The sequence below is a fragment of the Hydractinia symbiolongicarpus genome, chromosome 2 (assembly GCF_029227915.1).
Source record: "Hydractinia symbiolongicarpus strain clone_291-10 chromosome 2, HSymV2.1, whole genome shotgun sequence".
Lineage (NCBI taxonomy): Eukaryota > Metazoa > Cnidaria > Hydrozoa > Anthoathecata > Hydractiniidae > Hydractinia > Hydractinia symbiolongicarpus.
This window is the reverse complement of record NC_079876.1, coordinates 30,262,452-30,288,809: the sequence shown is the minus strand read 5'-3', so window position 1 is coordinate 30,288,809 and position 26,358 is coordinate 30,262,452. Positions and strand designations below refer to the sequence as shown.

The 26,358-nt window shown below is 33.4% G+C and overlaps 3 protein-coding genes across 7 annotated transcripts; 2 read left to right on the top strand and 1 right to left on the bottom strand.

Moving 5' to 3' along the window:
- Nucleotides 1-5,310: 5,310 nt before the first annotated feature.
- LOC130630593 (dolichyl pyrophosphate Man9GlcNAc2 alpha-1,3-glucosyltransferase-like) lies at nucleotides 5,311-24,498 on the top strand. Its single transcript, XM_057444143.1, has 15 exons — nucleotides 5,311-5,446; nucleotides 17,590-17,770; nucleotides 18,227-18,316; nucleotides 18,402-18,490; nucleotides 18,910-18,995; nucleotides 19,346-19,410; nucleotides 19,725-19,901; nucleotides 20,141-20,203; nucleotides 21,430-21,511; nucleotides 22,153-22,238; nucleotides 22,434-22,518; nucleotides 22,828-22,898; nucleotides 23,051-23,119; nucleotides 24,030-24,153; nucleotides 24,269-24,498. The coding sequence occupies exons 2-15, from the start codon at nucleotides 17,598-17,600 to the stop codon at nucleotides 24,494-24,496; spliced, it is 1,488 nt and encodes a 495-aa protein (XP_057300126.1). The 5' UTR covers nucleotides 5,311-5,446; nucleotides 17,590-17,597; the 3' UTR covers nucleotides 24,497-24,498.
- LOC130630594 (uncharacterized) lies at nucleotides 8,939-14,664 on the bottom strand. Of its 5 annotated transcripts, none has more exons than XM_057444145.1 (6): nucleotides 13,448-14,664; nucleotides 12,527-12,641; nucleotides 12,251-12,285; nucleotides 12,003-12,095; nucleotides 10,045-11,701; nucleotides 8,939-9,896 (listed from the first exon to the last, which is right to left on the bottom strand). In XM_057444145.1, exon 5 carries the CDS (start codon nucleotides 11,349-11,351, stop codon nucleotides 10,305-10,307), a length of 1,047 nt encoding a protein of 348 aa, XP_057300128.1. In that variant the 5' UTR covers nucleotides 11,352-11,701; nucleotides 12,003-12,095; nucleotides 12,251-12,285; nucleotides 12,527-12,641; nucleotides 13,448-14,664; the 3' UTR covers nucleotides 8,939-9,896; nucleotides 10,045-10,304. The 5 variants fall into 5 exon arrangements, with proteins under 5 accessions (XP_057300128.1, XP_057300131.1, XP_057300127.1 ...); XM_057444148.1 differs by having other exon boundaries at nucleotides 14,295-14,664; XM_057444144.1 differs by having other exon boundaries at nucleotides 12,003-12,641; nucleotides 14,295-14,664.
- On the top strand, nucleotides 15,618-16,732 carry LOC130630103 (coiled-coil domain-containing protein 174-like). Its single transcript, XM_057443501.1, has 3 exons — nucleotides 15,618-15,659; nucleotides 15,705-15,779; nucleotides 15,848-16,732. The coding sequence occupies exons 1-3, from the start codon at nucleotides 15,618-15,620 to the stop codon at nucleotides 16,730-16,732; spliced, it is 1,002 nt and encodes a 333-aa protein (XP_057299484.1).
- Nucleotides 24,499-26,358: the final 1,860 nt, after the last annotated feature.

The window sequence follows — 26,358 nt, the reverse complement described above, 5'->3', positions numbered from 1 at the left end:
ATGGAAGTGTTAACTTTTTCTTTATGCTGAATATGCATGCACACGTTCAGAATTATTAACAAACAAAAGTCAGGTTACAAGAGAAAGCTCATATGCATACTCCTTAACTTTGATTTTTTTAAATGATTTTTTAAATTAATGAAGCTATTACATTACACCAAAAACTTTTAGGCTAAATAACGTGGAAATGAGGTGGTAACGTCAATGATTTTTAACCGTGTGGGTAACTAGGAACCACCTAAGACCAATTTGGGCAATTTTTTCAATGGGTCCCAACATCCGTCTCGGAATGGACGGGTTGATGACGTTATCAAAAAACCTTCAAATCCTAAAATCTCTGCAACCGTTTGACAAAAGTACATGATTCTATGCATTTTATTATGCATAGATTTATACCGTAGTTCCATATCATGCATAATGTTTACAAAAAATATGCTCAACTCATTTTGCACATATTCTCTCAAAGGTGTGAAGGATATAACACATCTGAAAAGGCTTTTTCCAGAAAAAAGGGATGTTTCAAATATTTTATGGAATATAAAATATGTCATTCGAAAGAATTTTTTTTTTCTATATGTCATGAATTTTTTGCAAAAAAACCTAATTAATTGCTTTGGGTTCCAGAATAATAACACAAATTGATAGAAACAATGTATTTTTGTTGGAATGAGTTGATACAACACATTCAGTATGCGTAGACTATTTATGGAAATTTTTTGGGGAATGGGTAGGAATGAAGGTGCCTCCTTTGTGCTTCGTCATATGCACAAATATATAATGCATAACCTGAGCGTCAGGATATGTGTTATAGGCGTTTTCATGCACTGAGCGTCAGCTGCATGAGAGAGATGAGATGCACTGAGCGTCAGATGCATCGACATGTCCTGAGCATCAGGCACATGCTAATTATGGTGTTCTCTTCCATACCCTGAGCGTCAGGTGTATGAGAGATGCCCTGAGCGTCAGGGGCTTCAACATGCCCTGAGCGTAAGGCGCATGTTTACTATACACATAATGACTACAGTAGAGATGCCCTGAGCGTCAGGTGCATCGACATGTCCTGAGCGTCAGGCACATGCTAATTACTGGTGTTTTTATTCATACCCTGAGCGTCAGGTGTATGAGAGATGCCCTGAGCGTCAGGGGCTTCATCATGCCCTGAGCGTCAGGCGCATGTTTCTTATTCACATGATGACTACACTAGAGATACCCTGAGCGTCAGGTGCATCGACATGTCCTGAGCGCCAGGCACATGCTAATTACTGCTGTTTTTATTCATACCCTGAGCGTCAGGTGTATGAGAGATGCCCTGAGCGTCAGGGGGTTCATCATGCCCTGAGCGTCAGGCGCATGTTTCTTATTCACATGATGACTACACTAGAGATGCCCTGAGCGTCAGTCGCATTGACATGTCCTGAGCGTCAGGAACATGCTAATTACTTGTGTTCTTATTCTACAATGTCTTTATCAACACATTACTTGCCTAAACGGCTGACGAAGGAGGCCCAACACACCCACCAATTAAATTAGAGGCTCCCTACAGACTTGTTGTTTCTACCTCTGGACTAAAACCCTGACATAACATGAGACAAAAGAAATGTCAGGGAAACCTTGAGGCAGAAGCAATTTGTCTGGTTATGTTGTCCTGCGTGCTCACATAACAGTTGTGATGTGGTTGTCTTTAGTTGCATTGGAGACATTCATATTTCGATTTCGACTCGAGTCCATTGCACCACGATGATTGAATTGGTATCTCATCCACCATTCGTAGGCGTGTTGATGACATAAAATAAAAAAAAGAAATAGGTGAAGAAAATCAATCTATAAAAGGGTGGGAGGGTGGGTAACTGTAAGCTGTAAGGTACATCTGAAGAACTTGTGCAGTGTGGGATGTTGGGTTCTTATATGCAACCATTAATAATCAAGACCTGGATAGGGTCCAGTTCCTTTACAGGCAAGTGAGACTGATAACCCTGGCAATCTTTAAGATTAGGTGTATAGGTAGAAACCACCCCCACTGTGTCAGGCTCTACATGACATGTTCAATGACTAAGGTAAACCTAATGTATATTAACCACAATACTAAAGAACTGTAATTCTGTCACCACAATTAACATGAACAAAACTTGCAGTTTAGCTCCATTTAATTGCTTTGGGTTCCAGAATAATTGATAGAAACAATGTATTTCTGTTGGAATGAGTTGATACAACACATTCAGTATGCGTATACTATTTATGGAAATTTTTTGGGGAATGGGTAGGAATGAAGGTGCCTCCTTCGTGCTTCGTCATATGCACAAATATATAATGCATAACCTGAGCGTCAGGATATGTGTTATATGCATGAGACAGATGAGATGCACTGAGCGTCAGATGCATCGACATGTCCTGAGCGTCAGGCACATGCTAATTATGGTGTTCTCTTCCATACTCTGAGCGTCAGGTGTATGAGAGATGCCCTGAGCGTCAGGGGCTGTAATTCTGTCACCACAATTAACATGAGCAAAACTTGCAGTTTAGCTCCATTAAAAAAAATATGTTTCTTTTACAGTAACTTAAAATCCTGGTTCTTTAGCTGGCCTGGCCTAAATAAGTGCTAGGAAACTCATAGTCTGGGTATGTTTTCCCGGTTCTTTAGCTGGCTCCTAATATTCTGCAGCTGGGAAATTTAATTTTTTTAGACACAGCAATATATATACAAATATATATAATTTTTTATGACTTTAAGGGGACCACCAGAGTTATTAAAAATGCAAATCTACTAATAACTACCAGTGAGAAACATGTAAAAAGGTTGTGATAAATTAAACAATTTAATTTTTTAGTGTGATGCTTTTCTGCAATGTTTAGAATTTGATAAAAGAGTAAGATTCAGTCCAGGATACAATTATTGCGTCTCATTTTAATAAAGAAACGAATTAAACCATATGTTAAAGATAACACCTTATAAAATTTATATAATATACAAATGTAGCATTAAAAATAGATCTGGATATGTAGTTAAAGTTCATGTTTGTTATCCTGCAAACCCTAAAATTAGAACAAGTTAAAGAGATTCCTACATTGATTCTTGCATTGAACTTTCAAGGGAATTATGATTGTTTGCACTGCTTCTTTTATTTTATTTTTCTTCTTTTATCCCTTGTGTAATAAACAATTATCTTATACGTTTCAAACTGTATAAGCTTTACTTTTAGACTTGTCATTTTACTTAAGAATTTAGTAATATATAAATCAAAATATCTACTTTTAATATAAAATTACATACCGTATTTTCCGTTATATAACCTGCAGGTTATAAGTTGATTTTTACGAGTTCCACTGTTAGTGTGGGTTATATTGTGGTGCGGGTTATGTGATAAGTTTTATATTTTCTGTCATTTATTGCGAAATATAAAGTTTATACATTCAATGAAGAAAATAGTGATAAAATGCGTACATTAATATACCTGCATGCGCAATCCTATATCTACGTAATCTTACTTCAACTTTGTGATTTATTTTTTTTTACACAGTGAAATTGCTTTCTTTAACTTTCTATTACTTGCCATTGCTAATATTACGAGCTCTCCCTGAAACACAATTCTGGAGATTATTTTTCTTTTGTGTTGAATATAATTCTAATCTTTTTTTATCTTTGCAATCACATTGAGCACATTGAAATGATTTGCTTTTGGTAATAGAGCAATATAGCCAGGTATCATTTTAGGTTTAATTGACACGTATTGCACAACCTATAGTGCCCAGGACTTAATTATTAATTCCTGTTAAAAATTTTAAAATTAAAGTATAGATAATAATTTTCTTTTTTTATCTTCGCTACCTTCGAGCAACAGCTGGTCACTGAAAATATTAAAAATAAATATAAGACACATGCAACTATCTCCTCCTCATTCCTGCCATTCATTTTATTATGCACACTTGATTGCTGAGATATAAATAGATAACAAAATTCTATAAACATTAGAAAAGAACGTTCTGTGCATCATTGTTACAGATAATCCGTAATTATTATTATGTTGTTTATTTTTATGCCAAAAAAACTTAAATATACATAAAAAACAGAGATTTTACTTTAGGTTTATAACCTGATAGAATGTTTTTTTATTTGTTGGAAAGTGGCCTTGTGGAGTTTGCAGGAAAGGGGTTGGTAGTAACTCAATTTTTTGTCAGACTTGCAAGCATTGGGTACATAAGAAGTTTAGTAGTATTAGTGGAAGGTTAAGAGCTGACATTCAGTTTGTATGCAAGCGTTGCAAAGGTAAGATTATAGAGAATGAATTATTTCCAGCTTTAATGATGTACCACAGTGGCTCGTTAGAGATAGTTGAGAACTTCTGTTACTTTGATATGTTGGCCAGTGAAGGGGGTGTTGGAAGAAGTGTTCCTTGCAGGATAGGTTATGCTTGGAAAAAGTTCAGAGAGTTACTTCCTTTGTTGACTAGCAGAGTCCTGTCAATTGAGGTAAAAGGTAGGTTGTAAGCAGGAAGATCTTGATCATTTAGAAAGGAATGATATGAGAATGGTTAGGTGGATGTGTAATGCCAGTCTGAGAGACAGAAAGAGTTCAGATGAGCTAAGAAGCAGGCTAAGTGTCTGTAGAATTAAAGATGTTCTCCAGATAAGAAGATTGGATTGGCTGGGGCACTTGGAAAGAATTGAGGAGGATAATTGGGTAAGAAAGTGTAGAGACTTGATAGTTCCTGGGGCAAAGCCCAGAGGCAGACTGAGAAAGACTTGGCAGGAGGTTATAAGGACAGACTTGATACAGAGGAAGTTGAGTTTAGATCTAACACAGTCTAGATCAGATTGGAAGAGGGTCATTAGTATACCCCGTCCAACCCATGCTAGCATGGAAAACGGACGTTAAGCCGAGAATGATGATGATGATGATTTGTTTGTTTAATGTGCTGAATTTTTTTCTTAACATGATGCCGGTTATGCAAAGGTGCGGGTTAGTAAAACACATTGATTATTATTTTATGCGGGTTATACGAAGGTGCGGGCTATCTGATAGCATCTATTTTATAACTCCCTTACAAAGCTGAGCTGCGGGTTATAGTTGTGCGGGTTATATACCAGAAAATACGGTATTAACTTCTCTTGACTTTGATTTTAAGTTTAAGAAAACATGCACATATTCGGAATTGCTTTCATTTTATAAATTTTAAATATGTCCGAGGAAAAGGATTATATTCAGTAATGTTTTGTGATTGTCAATTTTTATTAGGAGAAATTTTCTGTTGTTCTTAAAGGGATGGTTGTTCCATCACAGTTGTCATTGTGAATTATTAGTTTAATATTCATTTTAGTGAAAAAAATCATGTATAGTGGATCATCGCTAGTAGACTTAAAAGCTGAATTAACAAGAAAAGAAGAACAGTTGATACAAAAATCTAAAAAACATGAAGAATATAATAGAAAAGGGAATCAAACTTTCGCAAAGGTAAATTATTTTGTTTATGTATTATATATATTTGAATAGATAGGAAAATAAAAATGTTGAAGACTATGAAATATGAAGCTTGTCTCTTTGACAGGACGACTTGCTTTAACATGTTTAAAAAATATGGCAGGATTTTGGACAATTGTGAATGTTAGTACTTCATGTTACATCTTTATTTCTATATAATATAGCTATAATATGTATAATTTCAACACCTGACAAGTGCGTCATAACCTCATAATTTTCTGCATGGCTTTAATATTTGAATAAAATCAAACAAGTTTGATTTTAATAATATTGTTGGTGATCTGGTTTCTAATGCCTTTTGTTTTGTGTGACAATAGATCTATTATCTGCTAGCGTTGTTGTGGCAACGATGTTATGAAATTAAATGAAAAGATATATTTTAACAAATTATAAGTATATTGCAGAAAAGTTATAACTATATTATAGAATATATTTAATGATATTATACAAGTGTATCCTGGCCTTAACTAACCTGCAATGTTAAAATACAACTCAATGAATAAAAAATAAAATTCATGAATAATTAATTAGTTCTGCTGAATATAGCTTTAGTCTGGGTGCTTGAAAAATTGTACAGAAAGAAATGACGTAACATCAAAGATGGCGAATTATAAGACGATCTTCATTATGCTACACTGCACAAGCTTTAACTTTTGATAGCATATAAACTTTAAAATAAAGTTGTTCATTGGATGATAAAACAATCTGTTGCACTGTTAGGATTCTTATTGGCTTAAAACTCATTTTAGCCTCGTTCTCAGAAAAAAATCTTTAGCCTGGATAAGTTTCGGGCGTCCAGCCTAGCTGCGATGTCTCTATCTATCTATCTATCTATCTATCTGTATAGGTAAATAGGTTACGTTTTCTACCTCAAAGAAAAGTCATATTATAAAACCGCGCGTGATGTTTGAAGGGCTGCCAAAGGTTATTTTATATTTTTTAATAAATTTGCAACAAGAAAACCTAAAAGTTTTGTAAAAGTGTTGCGATTAAAAAAAAAATGAGCAAGCTAAAGTTAAGATAGTAGGAATCGTAACCTACGTCGTGGTAAGTAGAATTAGGGCGTGGTATGGGAAAATATTGATTATATGGGTAAAGATCATCCTACCACGCACCAAAATAGCCCCCTAATTAATTACCACCATTCGCCATTATCCAATTTTTAACGATTTTTTTAAAAAAAAATTCGAGTGCAATCACATACATAACATACCCCTTATCTTTTTAAAAGTAGGTCTTTTTTGCGATTTTGGGGGCTTCATGTTTGCACTGTCACTGTGTAAACGTGCTGTGTCAAAAAATCTTGAAATTACACATGAACATTCTGCTAACATACACTGGCATTCGTACCAAAGGATTTGACGTGTAGTCACTTCAATTAGGATTTCTGGACCTGTCTGTTAGAGGTACCCTCGAAAATTTAACACGTAGTTAACGTAACCTTTTCAAGATATGCACAACAACAACAAAACTTTTTTAAATTTTGATTATTCTTCATCAAATCATGTGGTTAAATACTTTTTAAGTTTGAAATTGTGTTTATATAATTGCTTTTTGATATTGCTACTCTGTTTCTAGTCGGATGTATTCTTAATATTCTATCGATGAGTTACGTTATCGACCTGAGTATAAAAATTGCGCATATTAACCCTTTTTGTGTCTATGAAGGTATATGAAAGAGAATCTTTTTATTAGCCCATGTAAAATAAATATATGTGCTAAGAATTAACGTAGTATTATCTCTTTCATCTTGGTGTTGCTGTCTTACGATCTATCACAGCATGGAAGTGGAAAGGTCGCAGACTTTTCCTACGGCGCGGAATCGGAAAAACGATCTTAGTGCACTCTAGTTTTCGTATTGTCTTTGTAAGAAACAAAACGGTGATAGACATAACAAGAGGTTATTATGTGAAAGGTTTTTCTATTAATTTTTTGATTATGTGTCGTCAACCAAAGTTGAGGCTAGTATATATTGAGGGAAGGGGGATGCGGTAGTGCATTACCGCTAGGAGGTGGGTGTTGTTGGGCAAAACATTTTCCTAAACAAAATTTATCGTGTGTTGGCTTATATTTCATAACGTTTGTAGGAATAATTTCTAGATAACACAAGACAAACAAAATTTATGCATTAGCTTTTTTAATCAATATTCCAGTTTTCAAAGAATTTTTTACATATAATTTCGTTGTCATTTATAACTTTTAGCACTTCTTTTCACATCTTCCTGACAAACACAAAAAACAACTACTTTTTGGTAAACGTTGGTATTTCGCGCTGGCTGAAATCGTTAAAATCCATCGTGAATAATGTACAAGTACGAGTAATACAAGTAAAGTTTATAACAACAGCGTCAGTGTGAGATCATTGCACGAAGACGATCACTTTTATTGTAATCGCCTCCTACTCCAGGATAAAAACCACCGTACTCTGTAATAGCCAAACTAGAGGTTCTTATCGCTTTTTTCGGTTGGGAAAACCTTTGAGATTGCTACGCAATGACGACGTATACAATTTCAAACATAATTTCCTATTTAACAATGTTTAGACAGAATAATAAATATTGAACTATTGTTGATTGTTGCGTCATCCTTTATCTCCAAGATTTGTTTTGGGAGAAGAAGAAGAATCTTAATAACGCTACTTAAATTTGTGCTTTGATGTCTGCTTTGTCTTGCTGTCTATATATAAAAGCCAAATCATAATATCGCAAGTATAATTGTTAGTGGTCAAAACTGCTATTGTATTACCCACAGTTTTTATAATAACGTGCTGTTCAAGGTATAATACGGATGCGTTATTTACAGACTCGAACATGTTAAAAATATAGTAGCGTGACCTAACAATAGTGCTGCGCCATTAACCGGGACATTATTTTACTTTCTTGGCACACGCTGCAATAAATGACCATTGTTACTATTCTCGACTTTCCCTCACTTTTATGACAGTATGTTGCGTATTTATTTGAAAGGATATTTTTGTTTTTATTCCAATTTGTTTTAAACAGATGAGGACACTCCCGCTCTTTACTGCAGGGTACTTTACAGAATACTGTTGCAAAATTAAATAGACCGTTCCTGGAGTTTAGCTGATACTTTTCGTTATAATTTCGTGATTACTAACCGACTTATTAAGTACTAAATTTAGCTAGATGTGGCACCTTTTCCGGTTAGGAACCCCATTTAATATTTGTCCCCTACGGTAGTATAACATTTATACTTCTTTTTTCAAAACGCCCATTTCCCCTTAACGAGCATCAAGGGCGCTTAATCGTGCATTTATTGACTGTTTTTAGTTACTTATTCAAAAAATTCACGAGTTACGTGGCATCACCTAGGCACATGGCAGTTCTCCCTAACGGCGACTCATAACACTCATAACGATAAAGGCAATGTAATAAGGATTCACAAGGTACACGTTTTTTGTTATAAGCAAACGATGTTAGGGTGAATGATGAATAATGTAGCAAATTACGGAAATTTTGTTCATTGTTTTTGCATAACTAAATATATATATAGAAAAATAACATACATAAAAATGTCAAGTGATGCACATAAAACATAACTTGTATACTGCAAAACGATATAACTATTTTTAACAAATGGTACTTATTTTAATCCATACTCTTGTCTCAGCACCGTTAAGAAATAAAACGTGCGCTACAGATCTTTTTTTTAACGAACCATAAGAATTCAAAGAAAATGAAAACATTCTCGATACATACAATGAGGAGCGTTTAATAGTGGGAAAAATAATTAAAAGTGTGCGAAACTACACCAAATTATAGTTAAATGGTTCGTACAGTAAAGGTAGAAATAAAACAGTTTAGAGACACTTTCTTCTGGAACTTTTTCTGTACTACAAGCGCTCATATTTAAGCCTTGTTTGTATTTGCGACATGTGAAAGTTTTGTAGTACACGTTTTCCAACAGAGCTTGATTCGAGTGCACGTTCTACTCTATTGATGGATATTGGTCCAGAACGAATGATCTCGGCACACTTTTCGACAATGATGTTAGCTTCAACATTCGAGAAAATTTTTTCCTTTCCAGAAACTGTATTTTCATAATCATCATCTTCACTTTCCTCGTCAACATCTTCGTTTTCACCATGATGCTTATCTACTATATCAAAAACAAAATTGTGTTTTCGCAACAAGAGCACACCACACACTATTAAGCCTTAACTAAAGAAATATTGGATCGGGCTGCTTTAAGTGCATAAACTTTCGCAACAGAAATATTCGCGAATTGTAAATTTCACAAAAAAATTGCATTTCGCGAGTTTCTGCCTGTGAAAGCTTCAGCGCTTTTTTCAAAATCAATTAAGCTAGCAAGTAGCACAACACAAACATACCTCCTTTTGACACAGATTGTTTGTATTCATTTGCAATAGAGGAGCATGAGTTGTCAACAGCATCATTACCATCTATTAAAAGATAGGAAATGAATTCTTTTAAATTTAATAAAAAAACAGGCACAATTTTCATGAAAATCTTTATATTTATACTAATGTAAAACAAATAAAAGTCACCAATACAACATATAAGAAGAAAAATGCGATAGTTTTAACCTACCTTTCTCCTCTTCCGTGACTCCATAGCGCCAGTAGCTTCTCAATTTATCTAAAATCTGCCTATCAGACAAATGAATAAGATGGATAAACTTTTCACGTAGATTACGTACATCGCCAATTCTGATAGATTTCGCAGTCAAAAACTGCTTAAATAGAGTCTCCAACTCCCCGACTTCGGCATCAGTCCACGTTTTCTTTTTTTCGTAAATATTTGTTTTGCCACGTTTGTTGAAAGTTTAAGGGCATACTTTTCCTTCTCTATCAAACGGTAGTATTTTTTGAGGTGCTCTCAGAGTGCGTCAACAGGCTAGCAACATATGGAGCTTCACTTGGATTTTTATCTTCAATGATGGTGGATCCAGACTTTTGAAATATATTTGAAGTGATGTTTTTCCTCACTGGCGGATCGTTTTCACCATAAACACCGGACCTTTTCCAAGTGCTATTAATTTGTTTCGATATTGCTCCAGATTCTAACATCTTGCCATTATATGAAACAAAAACATTTTCAAAGTCACTGTGTATCTGACTGCGAATTGAATCGAAAAAAATTAAGAGCTGTTGGTACAAGGTTTCTCTCGTACACAGATTATTAACAGGACCGTGTTTCCTAAATGTCTTGTGACGTTTTACTTTAATAATATATTTAGCATCACGAAATACAGCAGCCTTCACCTCATCGATGTTCATGTTGCTAGGTACGCCAGACCTCTGACAATTAATTATAGTTATTTCCGTTATGAGAAAATCCCGTATACACGCATATTCTTGACGAGACAAGGTGTTTTCTCGGTAAGGGCTACGAAAATTTTTAATTATCGAGATAGCCTCCTTTGCACTGGCAGACTCCTCATACCGTTGGATCTGCTCAGGCGTGATAAGCACTTGTTGCTCCTCCATCTGTCTCTCAAGCTGCTGTATCTCTACCGTTACATTATTAGATTTGCTCCATCGAGATACACTAACTTTCATCCTTAAAATCATATCTGGTGCTATTCCAGGTAGATGGATCTCCTCAGTAAGGAGAAAGTCATAGAAGTGTGGCAGTGACAAAATATACCGTTTAATGGTTAAAGCTTTGTATTCCTTTGTCTTTTCGGCATACGTTGTCAAAAAGGTGTCGCGAATTTTATATTTTCTGACTAAATCACTGGGATATGAGAAATCCAAAGCTGCCCAAATATCTCTCAATTGCTGCTTTGACTGAATAGCACTCTTTTGGCAACTCTTCCCTCCATCAACTGAAATTTTATATGTCACAAACCTCTCTAAAATTTCAGCAGAGTCAACCACTTCGTCATCTTCCATGTCACTATCCGAATCTGTTACTTCGGATCAGTGGCGATCATCAGTGGCGACATGCTTAGCAGGGATGGATGTCATATGTGTACTTCGTTGTTTGATGCAACGTCACACACCCTGGCTAATTTCAACATACTATAATAGTAAGGTCCTTTTGATAGTTTGTGGACGTCTTGGAGGTGCAAACTCATTCTTTTGTTTCGACAACCTAAAACCTAACACCTGGTTTCCTCAATCCGTATATGCCAACGCAATATTTTGCCTTACTCCGGGGCCAATAGTGTACTTCTATCATGTGCCGAGATAAATTTGTAACACAACTATCACATGACTGTAATGGACATTTTTTGCAGTTTCTATGAAACAATTCAAACAATTAAATTAACATAGTTTGAGACTGCAAGAAAACGGTGGGAAACAGAAATTTCTTCTTAGTATTTTAATTGCAATATGTCTTGCACGAGTTGAATTTCGCAGGAATTTAAACTAAGATTTTCGGCAGAATATTTTTGTTCGAATTTCTGGTTTAGCTAATTTTTTTTCTCTTTTACTTTCAAATAATAATTTGAATACATTAATAATATAATTCAAATAAAGGAGATACGAGAAACAAAAAATCTACATGTTGTAAATAGTATATGGCAGTAAAAATCATACTTTTCTATAGGTAAGGTTGTAGAGTCTGTTGAAAGTTGGTTCTCGAGCTCTGAAATTTTCTTCTTCAACCTGATATTTTCTCTCATCAACATACTAAGGCAAGGATAAAAGAATTTAAGGAATCTAAAATTAGTAACAGTTAAGGCTGCAGACTCTTTCTTATATGCGCAACTTCAATTCTTAATTTAATCTTAAATTAGATGGTTATACAGCAATTTCAGTACATATTAAAAAAGAAATGAACATACCTTTCTAAACTATTTGACGTAGACGATGTTTCAACCTGAAACAAACAATATCAAAACCTGATTATAGACCTGACAATAAAAGAAAGACTTTCATCGTTTTTTCCAATGACTTTTAATTTGCAATGAAGCGCCTCAACATTTTTACTTCGTACCCTGATGTCACTATCAACATCACTATAAAATTTGACAAAAAACCTAGCTGAAAATTTCCTTATTTTTGTTATAAAAAATTATAATAAGTAACAATGTGTTTAGAAAAATGTGTGCCATACTTACTTTCCAATTGTTACCATTTTTTTCCCAAGATAATAGGATAGGCCATGCCATCAGTCCCATTCCTTGTAATAACTGTTATGGTACCAACCAATACAAATGATTCTTGAAGATTTCGCTATATAAAAATGTATACACATATATTTACCATTGTCAAAAAAAAATTCACACACTTTGTGCCAACTGTATTAAAAAGACATCCACACAGCTACATATAGTTTTAAAAATATGTTAAAAAGGTGAGTTGATACAAAGGAAGTTGAGTTTAGATCTAACACAGTCTAGATCAGATTGGAAGAGGGTCATTAATATACCCCGTCCAACCCATGCTAGCATGGAAAACGGACGTTAAGCCGAGAATGATGATGATGATGTGAGTATGGATTGTGTGATTCCATAATATGTGGAATATGATATTTCTGTATATAATTCAGTTTATATTAAATATATTAATAATATTAATTATATTAGCCAGTTTATATTAATTATATTAAAAATTACCTTCCGTAAAGAATAATTTTCACAAATTAGTCATTTTAAAAAATTTCAAAAATTTATTTTTGAAATATAAATGTTTGAAACGAATAATTTCAACTTGCTTTGCAGTGAATTAGTTTGCAATTTTAGTTTAGGTCCTTATAAATTATTTGGGATTTATATAGCTTTCAATTAAAGCTGCTTACAAGATTCAGAAATCTTTTTGTTTTGCTAAAAATTCATGTTGATTAATTTTAACAAATAAACCTTTTTGCAGGAAAGACTTATTTTCACAAATTGACTTTTGCAGAAATTGTACACGTATATATTTTCACTAATTGTCGATACAAAACTTCCTAGAAATAAAAATATACTGTTAAGAACAAGAAAAAGGTATATAATAGTATATATATAATAGGTGTATACACACAAAAGACTGTTGTTTACCTTACTATTACCAAAACTCATGATAAAATATGCTTCCTACTTTTCTTGTGACCTGCTTTGACAATTCCAACTTGAAAAATGATTTTTTTTATTCTGACAATGTAAAATATATATGAAATACTTGAGCAAAGCACAACTGCAGTGTGATATAAAAGAAAGCTTAATTGTGTACTTAACTAAATTATCATAATAAAAACCGGTGATATAAGTTATTTGAAAGCATGGGTACAACAGACAACACACTTTTTTAACAATAATTTATAACAGCTTTTGTTATGATTTGATATCATTTTGATTAGGAATAATATATCTATAAACAACACTGGTTGTTTAAAACAAGTGTGTGGGGTCTCCAGAAAAACAACTTCAAGCATGGTCATTATTTTTAAAAAACAAGAGAAAAATAAACAAAATGTTTTAAAAACAAATAGGTGTGAGTCTCTCGAAAAACAACTTCAAGCATGGCTATTGTCTTTAAAGAAACAAGAAAAACATAAGTAAAAATAAATTTAGTGAAAATAAAATGAGCTTTTAAACAAACGCTCAGAGGTCATATCAAAATACCAACATGAGAATAAGGACTATATAAAAACACACTACAGCAATATACTTAACTACACAAAAAGACTACCAAGAAACATAATGCTATTGTTAAATGACCATAGCTATAGCTCTTTAATTCTACTAATGTTATTTCATTGAACAAACCTAAAAAGTTCAGATTGCTATTTGGGGTGTTACTAGCTACAAAACGTTAGCTAGCTATGCACTTTGGTTGCCCACAAAAAATATATTTACATAAGCATTTACAACATTTAAAACTGTTAAAGGACAAAATAAAACTTACCAAAGAAAAAAAGCTTTTCTGTTTCTTATATCTGATTGATATGATTAAAAAACAACAACAACAATCCTTAACTGAGAGTATCTTTCACGCCGCAAGCCGCCCTTATGATTTATTTTTAATATTTGCACATGCGCGTTGACGTAGAAAACGTAACCGCCATGTCGTGGGTAACCGACGTAACCTAAGCGTAACCTACTGCTGGGTAGGAAACGTAACCGTCGTACGTAGGAAAGGTAACCGACGTAGAAAACGTAACCTAAAACAGTAGGATTCGGTACTGTTTTCGGTCAGGAGAGTAACTGTGAATATATCTATCTATCTATCTATCTATCTATCTATCTATCTATCTATCTATCTATCTATCTATCTATCTATCTATCTATCTATCTATCTATCTATCTATCTATCTATCTATCTATCTATCTATCTATCTATCTATCTATCTATCTATCTATCTATCTATCTATCTATCTATCTATCTATCTATCTATCTATCTATCTATCTATCTATCTATCTATCTATCTATCTATCTATCTATCTATCTATCTATCTATCTATCTATCTATCTATCTATCTATCTATCTATCTATCTATCTATCTATCTATCTATCTATCTATCTATCTATCTATCTATCTATCTATCTATCTATCTATCTATCTATCTATCTATCTCTATCTCCCTATCTCTCTATCTCCTCAGGCGATTTTAAAGATTCCGCCTTCGCTGGTGGAAATCAACAAGAGAAATTTTATATCTAAAAGTAACATTGTTTATTTTTAAAAATCTCTATACTTACTTTTAAACCTTTAAAGGTTTTTAAATATTTTCCTTTCAACAATGAAACACAGAATAAAATGCTATATTTTTTCTTCTATGATCTATTGTTCATTTCTTTTTCACACATTGAAAATTGCTTTTAGTTCTCAATTTTTATGCTGGGGATCTTTCTATAACACGATCCTGGAGAACATTTTTTCATCTCTCTAAGGTTAAAATAATTTTAATCTACTACCGAAGAATGGGAGGTATCATTTCACAACTACTGCTCACTTATTAATCGCTGTCACTGAAAATATAAAAATAAAGTAAAAATACAATTGATACAGCACATGCAACTATCTCCTCCCCGTAGCTGCGATTCATTTTATTACACTCACAAAATTGCTTTCTCATTGTTAAATAAACTTTACAATGACCCGCAAATTAAAAGGAATCAGTAAATTTATATGAATATATGTTTTTTATCTACACGATTATCTATGCAACAGTGTGCAGAAATGCAATCACATAGCACTTATTGCGGGGCCTAGTCCTACCAAAAATGTGTGGTCTGATTAATAATGCATTTGTCACCAAGATAAAAGTAATGAAAACTTTGTGTTTCTCTGTCTAGTGCTCATTTTAATAGGTGAATAGAAATCATTTAAGGAATGATGCTTCTGTCTTGTACTCACAGTGTAGTGTAAGCCAGTGTAAAAAACAAGTTAGTTAAGCAATATTTTACATTTGGTCATATCCTTTAGTTGAAACTTTTATCTCTCTTTTATGTAGATACAGTCATTAACAGGAAAGAAAAAGAAAAAGAAGAAAGATAAAGAAATAGATAATGGAAATAAAGAAGAAAAAGAAACATTAGACTCGGAAACTCTTGAAATGCTTGCAAAAGCTCGTCAAAAGCTTGAAGCAAAATCGAAGATATATGATAAGATGAAAAGTGGTGAGATGGAAGACTTTGAAAATATATATGGTGAAACAAAATTTCTTGTTGATTTCCAAAAGAAAACTTTAGAATCTGAAGAGTCTCTTGACCAGCCTCCAACATCGTCTATATATGAAGCTGATGAAGCGTATCGTGAAAAATTACATGAAAAATGGGAAGCAGAACAGCAGGAATTACTTGATGGTCCAGTGCACTATGAAAACATCAAATTCGATGAAGTAAGAGAGCTTGGTACTGCATACTATGCTTTCTCAAAGAATGAGGAAGAAAGAAAAAAACAGATGGAAGATCTTCAAAAGATGCGGAACAAGACAAAAGAAATTCAAAATAAAAAAGAACAGCTACAGTTGAAACGAAAAGCTGCTTTACAGGAAAGACTAAATAAAGTGAAAAAGAAGAAAATGGGACTTAGTGCTGATGATAGCGAATTAGCTGCAGATAAGAATTTGAATTTGAGTACTTTGCAGAATCCTCCTGAACAAATCACACATTCTAATATTGATCAGACAGATGATCAGCTACAAAATATTGATGAATTATTAAAAGAGTGTAGAAAGGGAACAGAAAAAGAAAGAGATTGGGATAAGGGGAAAGATAGAGCCTTTGTTCCACAACCTTTTGTTAGGCCTAAGAACTCAATATATACACAAGATAAATTTATTCGTGAAAAGAGGGAGGAGAGACCGCAGGACTTTGCACCTCCAAGTTTTTATTAGAATTTTTTTTCCTGTGTGTAATCTTCAACAGTCTTAATAAATATAAAATGTTTCTAATTGTCGTTGCGATAAAAACTATCAAGCCCATTCTTATGAATCATATTATTCAGCATTTTGTTTCTCAATTCTATATGCAACACAAACATAAAACTGCTCAAACAGCCTTCCTCTTGTATCTGAACTTCGGTTTGATGGCACCTTGGTTTGTACAAATTGTTGATTGCACTGTAAATTGCCAGGAGTAAACGTTTGCCTGAAATATGTCAGCAGCTAACTAAATAAATTTAAGTTACAGTGAAAAATAGAAGTGGGGATACAAGAGGAAAACTATCTTTAGTATTAAAGCAACAAGAATTTAATTTTGGGTGTTATGTTTTTATTGACTTTACTTTTCATGTTCATGTAATGCTAAATTTTTTATTCAACTAAAATATTTATTTGACAGGACTTTCTAGTTTTATTCTTAAATGCAGTTATTTTTACCACACAAGACGGTTTATCAGGCGTATCAATAAGGGGAGAGCATTCGCTCTTGCTCACGCGAAGGCTCTCCCGGTTCCACAAAAATTTTGTTGGGCTGAGCAATATCAATTCATATCACATGGAAACCAGTGTTATCTTTCTTATTATTTAAGTAAAAAATAACCAAAATATATAAAAAAGACAAGATAAAATAGATAAAAAGATTTTGTAATAAACTAGGCGTGTATGAACTTATTCTATTTATGCAGATTGCTTGCCCAGTGTAAATTATTGTAACCTGGGGTGAGCAACTTGTTGCTCTGGTGTTATTTTCTTATTGATAGCCTCGATATATGCATGGCTTATAAATAAAAAACTGTTTTTATATTTTACAGAGCAGAATATGGAAAAGAATTATTTATTATTATTGAGTTGTATCGTTTTGATTTCTCTGGTTGTACGTTATTGCGTGTCATTGAATTCATATTCTGGTGCCAACACACCTCCAATATTTGGAGATTATGAAGCCCAGAGACATTGGATGGAAATTACATATCATTTAAATATCACAGATTGGTACGTATACATACCTTGTATTTGTGTAAATGACCTTTATTATCAATTTTATTAAGTCAAGTGATAAACATATGTCACCTAAAAAATGTTGCAAATATTTTTATTGTTTAAATCTGAAAATTATATTTTTCAGTGTCAAAATTTAGTGCGCATACTGCTTTACTAGTATTAAATTCCCATTGGATGCATCAGGGATACACGTCCTATAACAGTTTTTTCAATCTCTGTTACTTTGTTGTTGTCCATAGCAACTATACCCAAGACAATTTTCAGCAAATCAGCTCTGTTCCCTGTATAATGGAGAACAACCTTTATTTTATACAGCAAATGAAGTTCATCAACCCTCTGTTAACCTCCTTATCATTCGTAATTTGCTTTGTGCTGTTGTTAATTAGATTAACATAAACATACCGTCTGGTGTTAGTTCTTATGATACTTACTGCTTTTTCAATTTAGGTATCAACAAACGAAAGATAATGACCTTATGTATTGGGGTCTTGACTATCCCCCTTTAACTGCATATCACAGTAAAATCTGTGGCTATATGTAAGTTTGTTACATTTCTGCTTTAGTGTTATTAATAACATTGACATTAAGTAATAGATCTTTCCCAAATATTTAAATGTTTTAGAGCAAACCTAATTAATCCTGATTGGGTTGCGTTGAAGTCATCTCGTGGTCATGAAAGTTACCAACACAAGCTGTTTATGAGAAATAGTGGTAGGTTTTTTAAAGTTTTAAAAAATTGTTTTGTCGACAGGGCACATGCACCTTAATAATTTCTAGATAAAGAGTCTTCTCCCTAAAAGGCACAAGAAAATGATTGACAATTTTACAACAAATCCTTAAACATTTGTAAATCTTGAAGTACTTTATGCAACTTAATTTTTGCAACCTGAATAATTTAAAAATAATTTATGCTGTGAAAATCAAAATCCAATGTTTTCCACTGTAAACCTTATGAAATGTAAAGGTTTTTCAGGAGTTGAACTACAGACCTTAAGGACTGGAACAGCTAATTAAACTTTTGAGATGAAATTTTTTAAGCTTTTTAACTTTGATTGAACAGACTGTATGCATGGAAAGTAATGCTATTTCTTCTTGTAAATCCTCCTCCCTAAACTGTCCTTTTATTACAGTGATGTTTGTTGATGTTTTGATCTACATACCAGCTGTCATATTCTACTTTGCTACTGTGTTGAACAAAGTTTCAAAAGTCAATCAAGTAAGATGTTGTGATCTTTTGTTATCGTGAACAAAAAAAAAACAAAAAAAGATAAGATGGAGCCATAGATAGCTATAAAATCCATTTATGACATTCTGAGATAGCCTTGACATTACCGCTTAGGCGCTTGAATCACCATTATCCATACTGTTTAATATTTTTTTATACATAGACTAGAAATGTATTGATACTGTTACCTATGTATTCAATTAAACATAGGTTAGCACAACCCTCAGAATTACGTAGCTGTAACTACTCAGTCACCTACTACTATCCATAAAATGTTATTTATACACTTGTTTGTGTTTTAGTTGTCTTCTAATCAGTCCACTTGCTTTCACTTTTTTTAGTTATGCATCTCATGTTTTGTGTTGTTATATCCTGGACTTATACTTGTCGATCATGGACACTTTCAGTATCTTTTCAATCAAGTAATATTTATTCTGTTGACATGATAAAACCCTCCAACTATTCCACGAAACTACCAGAAAATTGAAAACAGTATTGAATGACAATGGTAAAGTTGGAGAATGTCATGATTAAATTGATTTTGTTTAGCATTTGGAAAAGGCCTGCAATTAAAGACTTGGCTATGTAACCAAAAATAATTAAATCAATTTTTGGCTGCCTATCATGGTAACACATTTTTACAAATTTAAGTAATGACATTTTGTTATATAATCTTGCTTTCAGGATGGCATTTTTCTTATAACCTTAACTTCTGAATAGATATAATTGTGTTAGTTTAGGCTTGATGTTGTTAGCTGTCATCTCTTTCATAAAAAACGCACATCTAATTGGCTCGATATGTTTTGTGTTTGCGTTGAATTATAAGCAAATGGAATTATATCACTCGTTACCAGTCTTCTTTTATTTGTTGGGTGTATGCTATAATCAGAAGAGTTGGTAAGTGATAGTCAGTTTGTGTTGGTGAGTTAAGCTTGAAAATTAATACCTTATTAGGTAATTTACGCCCGCGAAATTAACTCAAACCGACCAAAATATTTAAAATTGACGTATCTTTTTCAAAGCAAACAACATATTTTTTGATACTGTTTCTTTCCAGCTCTCCTAAACTCGGAGAATTGAATGAGTGCTCCGACACTTAACCAAGTAAAAACCGTACATAAACTTTTAATTCTTAGGTTTCAAAGTTTTGTAAAATTGGCATCAATTGGAATAACAGTCATATTTTCTTTTATATTGTGGTATGTCTCAATTTCTTATCAAGTATTTCTTGCAAAGTATCTCTATCTTGCAGATTTTCTGTACCTTATAAGTAAAAAATGTGTAAATGATAATAAAATTGATTCAAGTTTCATTTGATCCTTTTATTAACAACATAAACAGCTGAGAAGCCACCTTTTGTCAATAGAGTCAGTTGGTGCAAGGCTTTTGTAATAACAGAGAACCTAAGATATACATAGCGTATCACAGTTTCATACTAGAATATATTTATACGACTTTAAAAAATCAATACAGTATTCCACTTTCTAGCTGGTCATTTTTAAATCACCATGTCATTATATATGCTAGCTGTTTATCCTATATAAGCTAGCTGTTCATCCTGTTATGCTAGCTGTTCATCCTGTGTATGCTAGCTGTTCATCCTGTGTATGCTAGCTGTTCGTACTATATATGCTAGCTGTTCATAATATATATGCTACCTGCTCATCTTATATATGCTAGCTGTTCATCCTATATATGCTAGCTGTTCATCCTATATATGCTAGCTGTTCATCCTATATATGCTAGCCGTTCATACTATATATGCTAGCTGTTTATCTTATATATGCTAGCTGTTTATCTTATATATGCTAGCTGTTCATCCTATATATGCTGGCTGTTCATCTTATATATGCTAGCTGTTCATCCTATATATGCTAGCTGTTCATCTTATATATGCTAGCTGTTTATCTTATATATGCTAGCTGTTCATCTTATATATGCTAGCTGTTCATCTTATATATGCTAGCTGTTCATCTTATATATGCTAGCTGTTCATCTTATATATGCTAGCTGTTCATCTTATATATGCTAGCTGTTCATCCTATATATGCTAGCTGTTCATCCTATATATGCTAGCTGTTCGTATTATATATGCTAGCTGTTCGTACTATATATGCTAGCTGTTCATCTTATGTATGCTAGCTGTTCATCTTATATATGCTAGCTGTTTATCTTATATATGCTAGCTGTTCATCCTATATATGCTAGCTGTTCATCCTATATATGCTAGCTGTTCATACTATATATGCTAGCTGTTTATCTTATATATGCTAGCTGTTTATCTTATATATGCTAGCTGTTTATTTTATATATGCTAGCTGTTCATCCTATATATGCTGGCTGTTCGTACTATATATGCTAGCTGTTTATCTTATATATGCTAGCTGTTTATACTATATATGCTAGCTGTTCATCTTATATTTAGCTGGTTACCATTTTTAAGAAGTGCTGAGTCAGCATTGCAAGTGTTACGCAGACTCTTCCCATTAAATCGTGGTTTATATGAGGTATGTTTTTCAACTTTTTCTCAAACTTACAACATCCTATTATTAATAAAACCTTAAGATCGCCAGTATTTCGTATTTGTGTGCCATGATAATCAAGTTAGGCAAAGGAAATAAGCTTCCAAGAAACAAATACACGGCTTGTGGCTCGTGAGTTTATGAGCATTTGTGGTAATCCACAATGTTGGACAAAATTATATGGAAAATTTGTAGCTTCTATGTTATTTCCAAAATGAACGTAGAGTGTGATGTAAAATATAAAACATTGTATGTTGGCAAAAAGTCGTGCATTAGATTATAAGGCGATGCCACCGAAAGTAAACCATTTCTAAGAATTTAATAAAATAGACTTTATTGTCATTACAAGTACCATTGTGGAATTAACAACTAATCACAATACAAACATAATGTGTCTACAACATAGCTGTATAGCCAAATTATTAGCGTGAAGCACAATAATTAATCTTGGAAAGTTGATTGCTGCAAACTCCTGGAACTTTTGTTTCTCACTTGGCTAAAACAAGTAATTTTGTGACAGAGTTTCTGTCACAAAATTACTGTGTTTAGAAATATTCACCGAAAATTTTATAACAGTGAAAAATCTACCATGATAAAGCAAAGATGATCGTGGTAATTCCTTTTAGGATAAAGTAGCAAATTTTTGGTGTGCATTGTCCGCTGTTATCAAGATTAAGCACATTCTGAAACAGGAACACATTGTGTGGTTATGGTAAGTTTGGATTCCACTAATAAGATATTTGTACTTACAGCTAACATTGTTTTGAGAACAGTGGATTGCTAAACACGATACTGTTTCATCCAAGTGCATCTTTCCTACTGAAAACTTCCTTCTTGTGAAAGTCTTCTTTTCTAAGAAAAATCTTTTTCAACAATACAGTCATGCAATTAATCCTTTCTCTTTCAGCATTACCACAACCTTACTGGTTTGTTTACCTTCTGGTATTAACCTGTTTGTGTGTGCTTCGAAGAAGAAGTTTCTCTTCGCACTGGTAAGTGATACTTGAATCTTAAAAAATTAAATTTTTAGTTTAAGATGGCCCATAAATACCTACTTTCTATGCACACCGTATTTCTCGATGAATGTACGATAAAGAAACATAGCTATGGAAAATATAGACTTGTAAAATTTTAACATCTCTCCTTAGTTACGTGATGAATAACAACAACTAGCTGTAGAGCAAACTTTTTATCGTTCATTGCATGACATGAACTATACTCTTGTTTTTTCTACAACTACTGTAGCAAAAAAATCCTTAGTGCTTATTTGAGGCCTGTTTAGATTTTCATATTTTGTTTAGGTAAACTGTTCGCTGGCGTTTTTTTTGTTCTCTTATCAAGTTCATGAAAAGTCGATACTCATTGTAGCTTTGTAAGTATACTAATAAAATAAATGATGATTTTTTAGTCTAATTTTGTTAGCTTGTAAAAATATGTTATTATTGGCGCTAGTAAAAAATATTTCTGATTTTTTATCATAGTTTTATGCACGTTTGTATTGAAAGTCGTGTTTGTGTTTTTTAGACCGGTTTGTTTGGTTTTTCCTTATACTCCTGTTGCAAGTGTTTGGTTTCTTGCAGTATCAACTGTCAGGTAAACTGATCGTATGTTGTGTTCTTTTTTAACAGAGAAATGTACTATTATTTTTTGATTTTCATCTGTATTTATAATTATTTAACGTTCTCTACATTATATTACCCGCATACGTCTGTCCGTCCGTCCGTCCGTTCGTCCGTCTGTTTGTCACGCAAAATGGTAGCTTAACTGCGCAGGTAGCGAGACGCACGCAATGCGGTATAAAAAGGACGGGCGAACCCGTGGATTTTTCTCATGGGCTAACGATTATCTATATTATAATACCCGTATACGTCTGTCCGTTTGTCACGCAAAATGGTAGCTTAGGTGCGCAAGTAGCGAGACACACGCAGTACGGTTTAAAAAGGACGGGCGAGCCCGTGGAATTTTCCACGGGATAACGACTAGTCTCTTTAATAATAGCCGTATTTTGTCTCTCTCCGCGAGAAAAACGTCGTGTTACAGAAACACGTAATGCGATAAAGGAAGGGCGACCCCGTGGATTTTTCCACGGGTTAACGGCTAGTTTCCAAGAATTTGTTTATGGAATTACTTTAAGGGACTTTATTTTTGCGAGAATTAATTTCCACGAAGTTTGCAAGTCCTAATATTAGCCTAGAATTAATTTTTTCGCAATAAGAATTTGATGTTATGTTTTTCAATTTGTATCGTTTTTTAAGGGCTTTGTAGGACACAAAAAATACTGCTAAAGTTCAAATTCACGTATTATTATATGTAGTTTTTTAAACAGGAATAAAAATTTCGCGGGATTTAATTATCGCAAAATTTGCGAAAATCAATTTACGCAAAAATCAACTCCCCTTACTCGCATTTACTCGATAGTCTATTCACACTACTGTTCTCTATCGTTTTTTACACCCTGAATATTTCAGGCTGTGGTGAATTTAAAGTTTAATATATTTTTCAGTATGTATCCACTGTTGTTTCGTGATGGACAAGCTGTGTCATATTTTGCGTTGCTCGCCATCTTTCTGGTCGCTTCAATGTTTATAGTTGATCTAAAGTCACATTCAAAATGGCTGAAATTATGTGTAAGTTTATTTCTTATTCTTGTCCGACTAAAGATGCGAGAGATGTTTGTTTCATGTTTGTGTTGCAGTATTTTCAGTAATACACCTTTCTAATAGTGTTGGTTGTATATTTTAGATTGGTTTTTCGTTGTTCGTCAATATTTCTGTGCACATTTTACACGCTACCGTGAAACCTCCAGAACGTCTCCCTGATATATTTCCATTATTGTTTGCAGTTAATTCGTGCGTCCATTTTCTACTGTTTTTAATTTATTTTAATTATATGCAAATTATTTGTAATGATGACAATAAATTATGTAATTTATATGTTTGTCATGAAAGCAAAGAGAGAAAACTTAAATAGAATCAACAAATTTTCTTTCTGCTTTGAGGATCACAACTGTTGTTTTAGGTCTCATTGCTGCCACTGAAGGTTTTGTGAAAGTAGAGGAGCACCAGAGAACTTAAACATGATTAGTAAAAATTAGAAAGGTTGGGATATGTAGCGCGTGGCCTTGTGGTTATGGCGTTTGCTTTGTAATCAATGGGTCCGTGGTTCGGTCCACAGCGCGGGCATGCTTAGCAAGTGTTTTCACCACAGCTACGGGTCAACCCATGCCATGTGAGGGAAATTGGGTAGGCAATGCCGAGGTGTATACCTAATGTATATTTAACACAGAACCCACATTGATAACAGTGTTTCAAACACCGAAGTAGCTATATCCTGTATAAATATTTGGAATAATAATATAAATGCAAAGAGCTAAAGAGCATAAATATTGAGATTTTTCGCATTCTATGATTGTGAGTCTCGTCCGCAGTTTTCTAAAACGTTTCGATGAACTTAGGAAATACTTCGGGATTTGTGGTACCAGAAAAGATCGAAAGTGTTATAAGGCCGTCAAAGGAGGTCTGTAGGACAACATGGCATATTACAAGTTGTAGTGTAATTATCAGCGGTGTTAAAATTTTATTTTGCTCAAGATTGCATGAAACACCTATTACCCCATGTTGAGAATACTGTCTTCTTAAGCTGCGAAGTAAAGTATATATTCTGAAAACCATTTAAATTTCTTATCAAATAGTGTTATTATAAAATAAACCAGCCGTTTTGGCAGAAAGTTCTACGCTGTATTACTGATTAAAAGTCCGCTACCGGGGAGTATTTACTTAATTGTGCAGAAAAATGCTTGCGTTATTATTTCAACAAAAATATGAAAGTAGTAGAAAAATAAGTTCAGGTTTGTAAACACTTCTTTTTTATGAAACCTAAATAAAACGTAAAAATCGATAAAAAACAACTATTTCTGATTTATTTTGTTTTTTAAAACGAATTTTAGGCTGTTGTACGAAATACAAATCTAGCTTCGGTAAATTCCAGATCCCTTAAAAGATAACAAACGACCGTTGCAGTTTGGTATTAGCGAAACCAACTGAACATAAAATAATATGCAAAATGATTAATTTGTAAAAATATTAGGTATTTGCACCTTGTGCAACAGAGTAGTCTGTTATAACATTAAAAAAACTAATAATTCCTGTACCGCTACACTAGACTGGTATCCTGCCGTGCTTCACTAGTCTCGGTAGTAAAAACGGCGACAAAAAAGGAGCCCATTTTAAAGTTCTACCGGCTAAAGCCGTAGAACAATAATAAACTGGAAAGACAAAAAAATTATCGAACACCTTATTTGCCGACTATTAAGCGTGAAAGGTACACACATTTACAGCTTATTGCGTAAATATCACAAATGGCAAATCAAAATCTCCTGTCAAATGCTCTGCAGCCGGAAGAATGTTGTGAGAGTTCTGCTTAGGCAGATATGTAGGACAATGGAGGGCTGGTAAGGAGCGTTGAAAATGGGCTGTGTGCAACTTCTGCGGTGTGCGCATTATTACAAAATTACCCCGCTGACCCCCCGCAAAAATTACCGACATAAATAAGGTTAAATGAAGTATTAAAACTTTGTTATATTGAAATTTAATTTTCGCTGATTAAGGTAGAGTTTTGTGAGAAACCTTTAATCCACTCTTTGCACAACAATTTTCTAAGAACAACAAGTCTGAAAGTTACTGAAAATAAAAACGCTTTCAAGTCAAACACGTGACAAACATAAAACACCTCAGGCTGTAGTAAAATTTCCTGGTTCTCAATAAAAGAAATGTGGTGTAATAATATCTAACATTAAAAATATGTTAGGGGCTACGGAACGGCTGTTGGTTTTC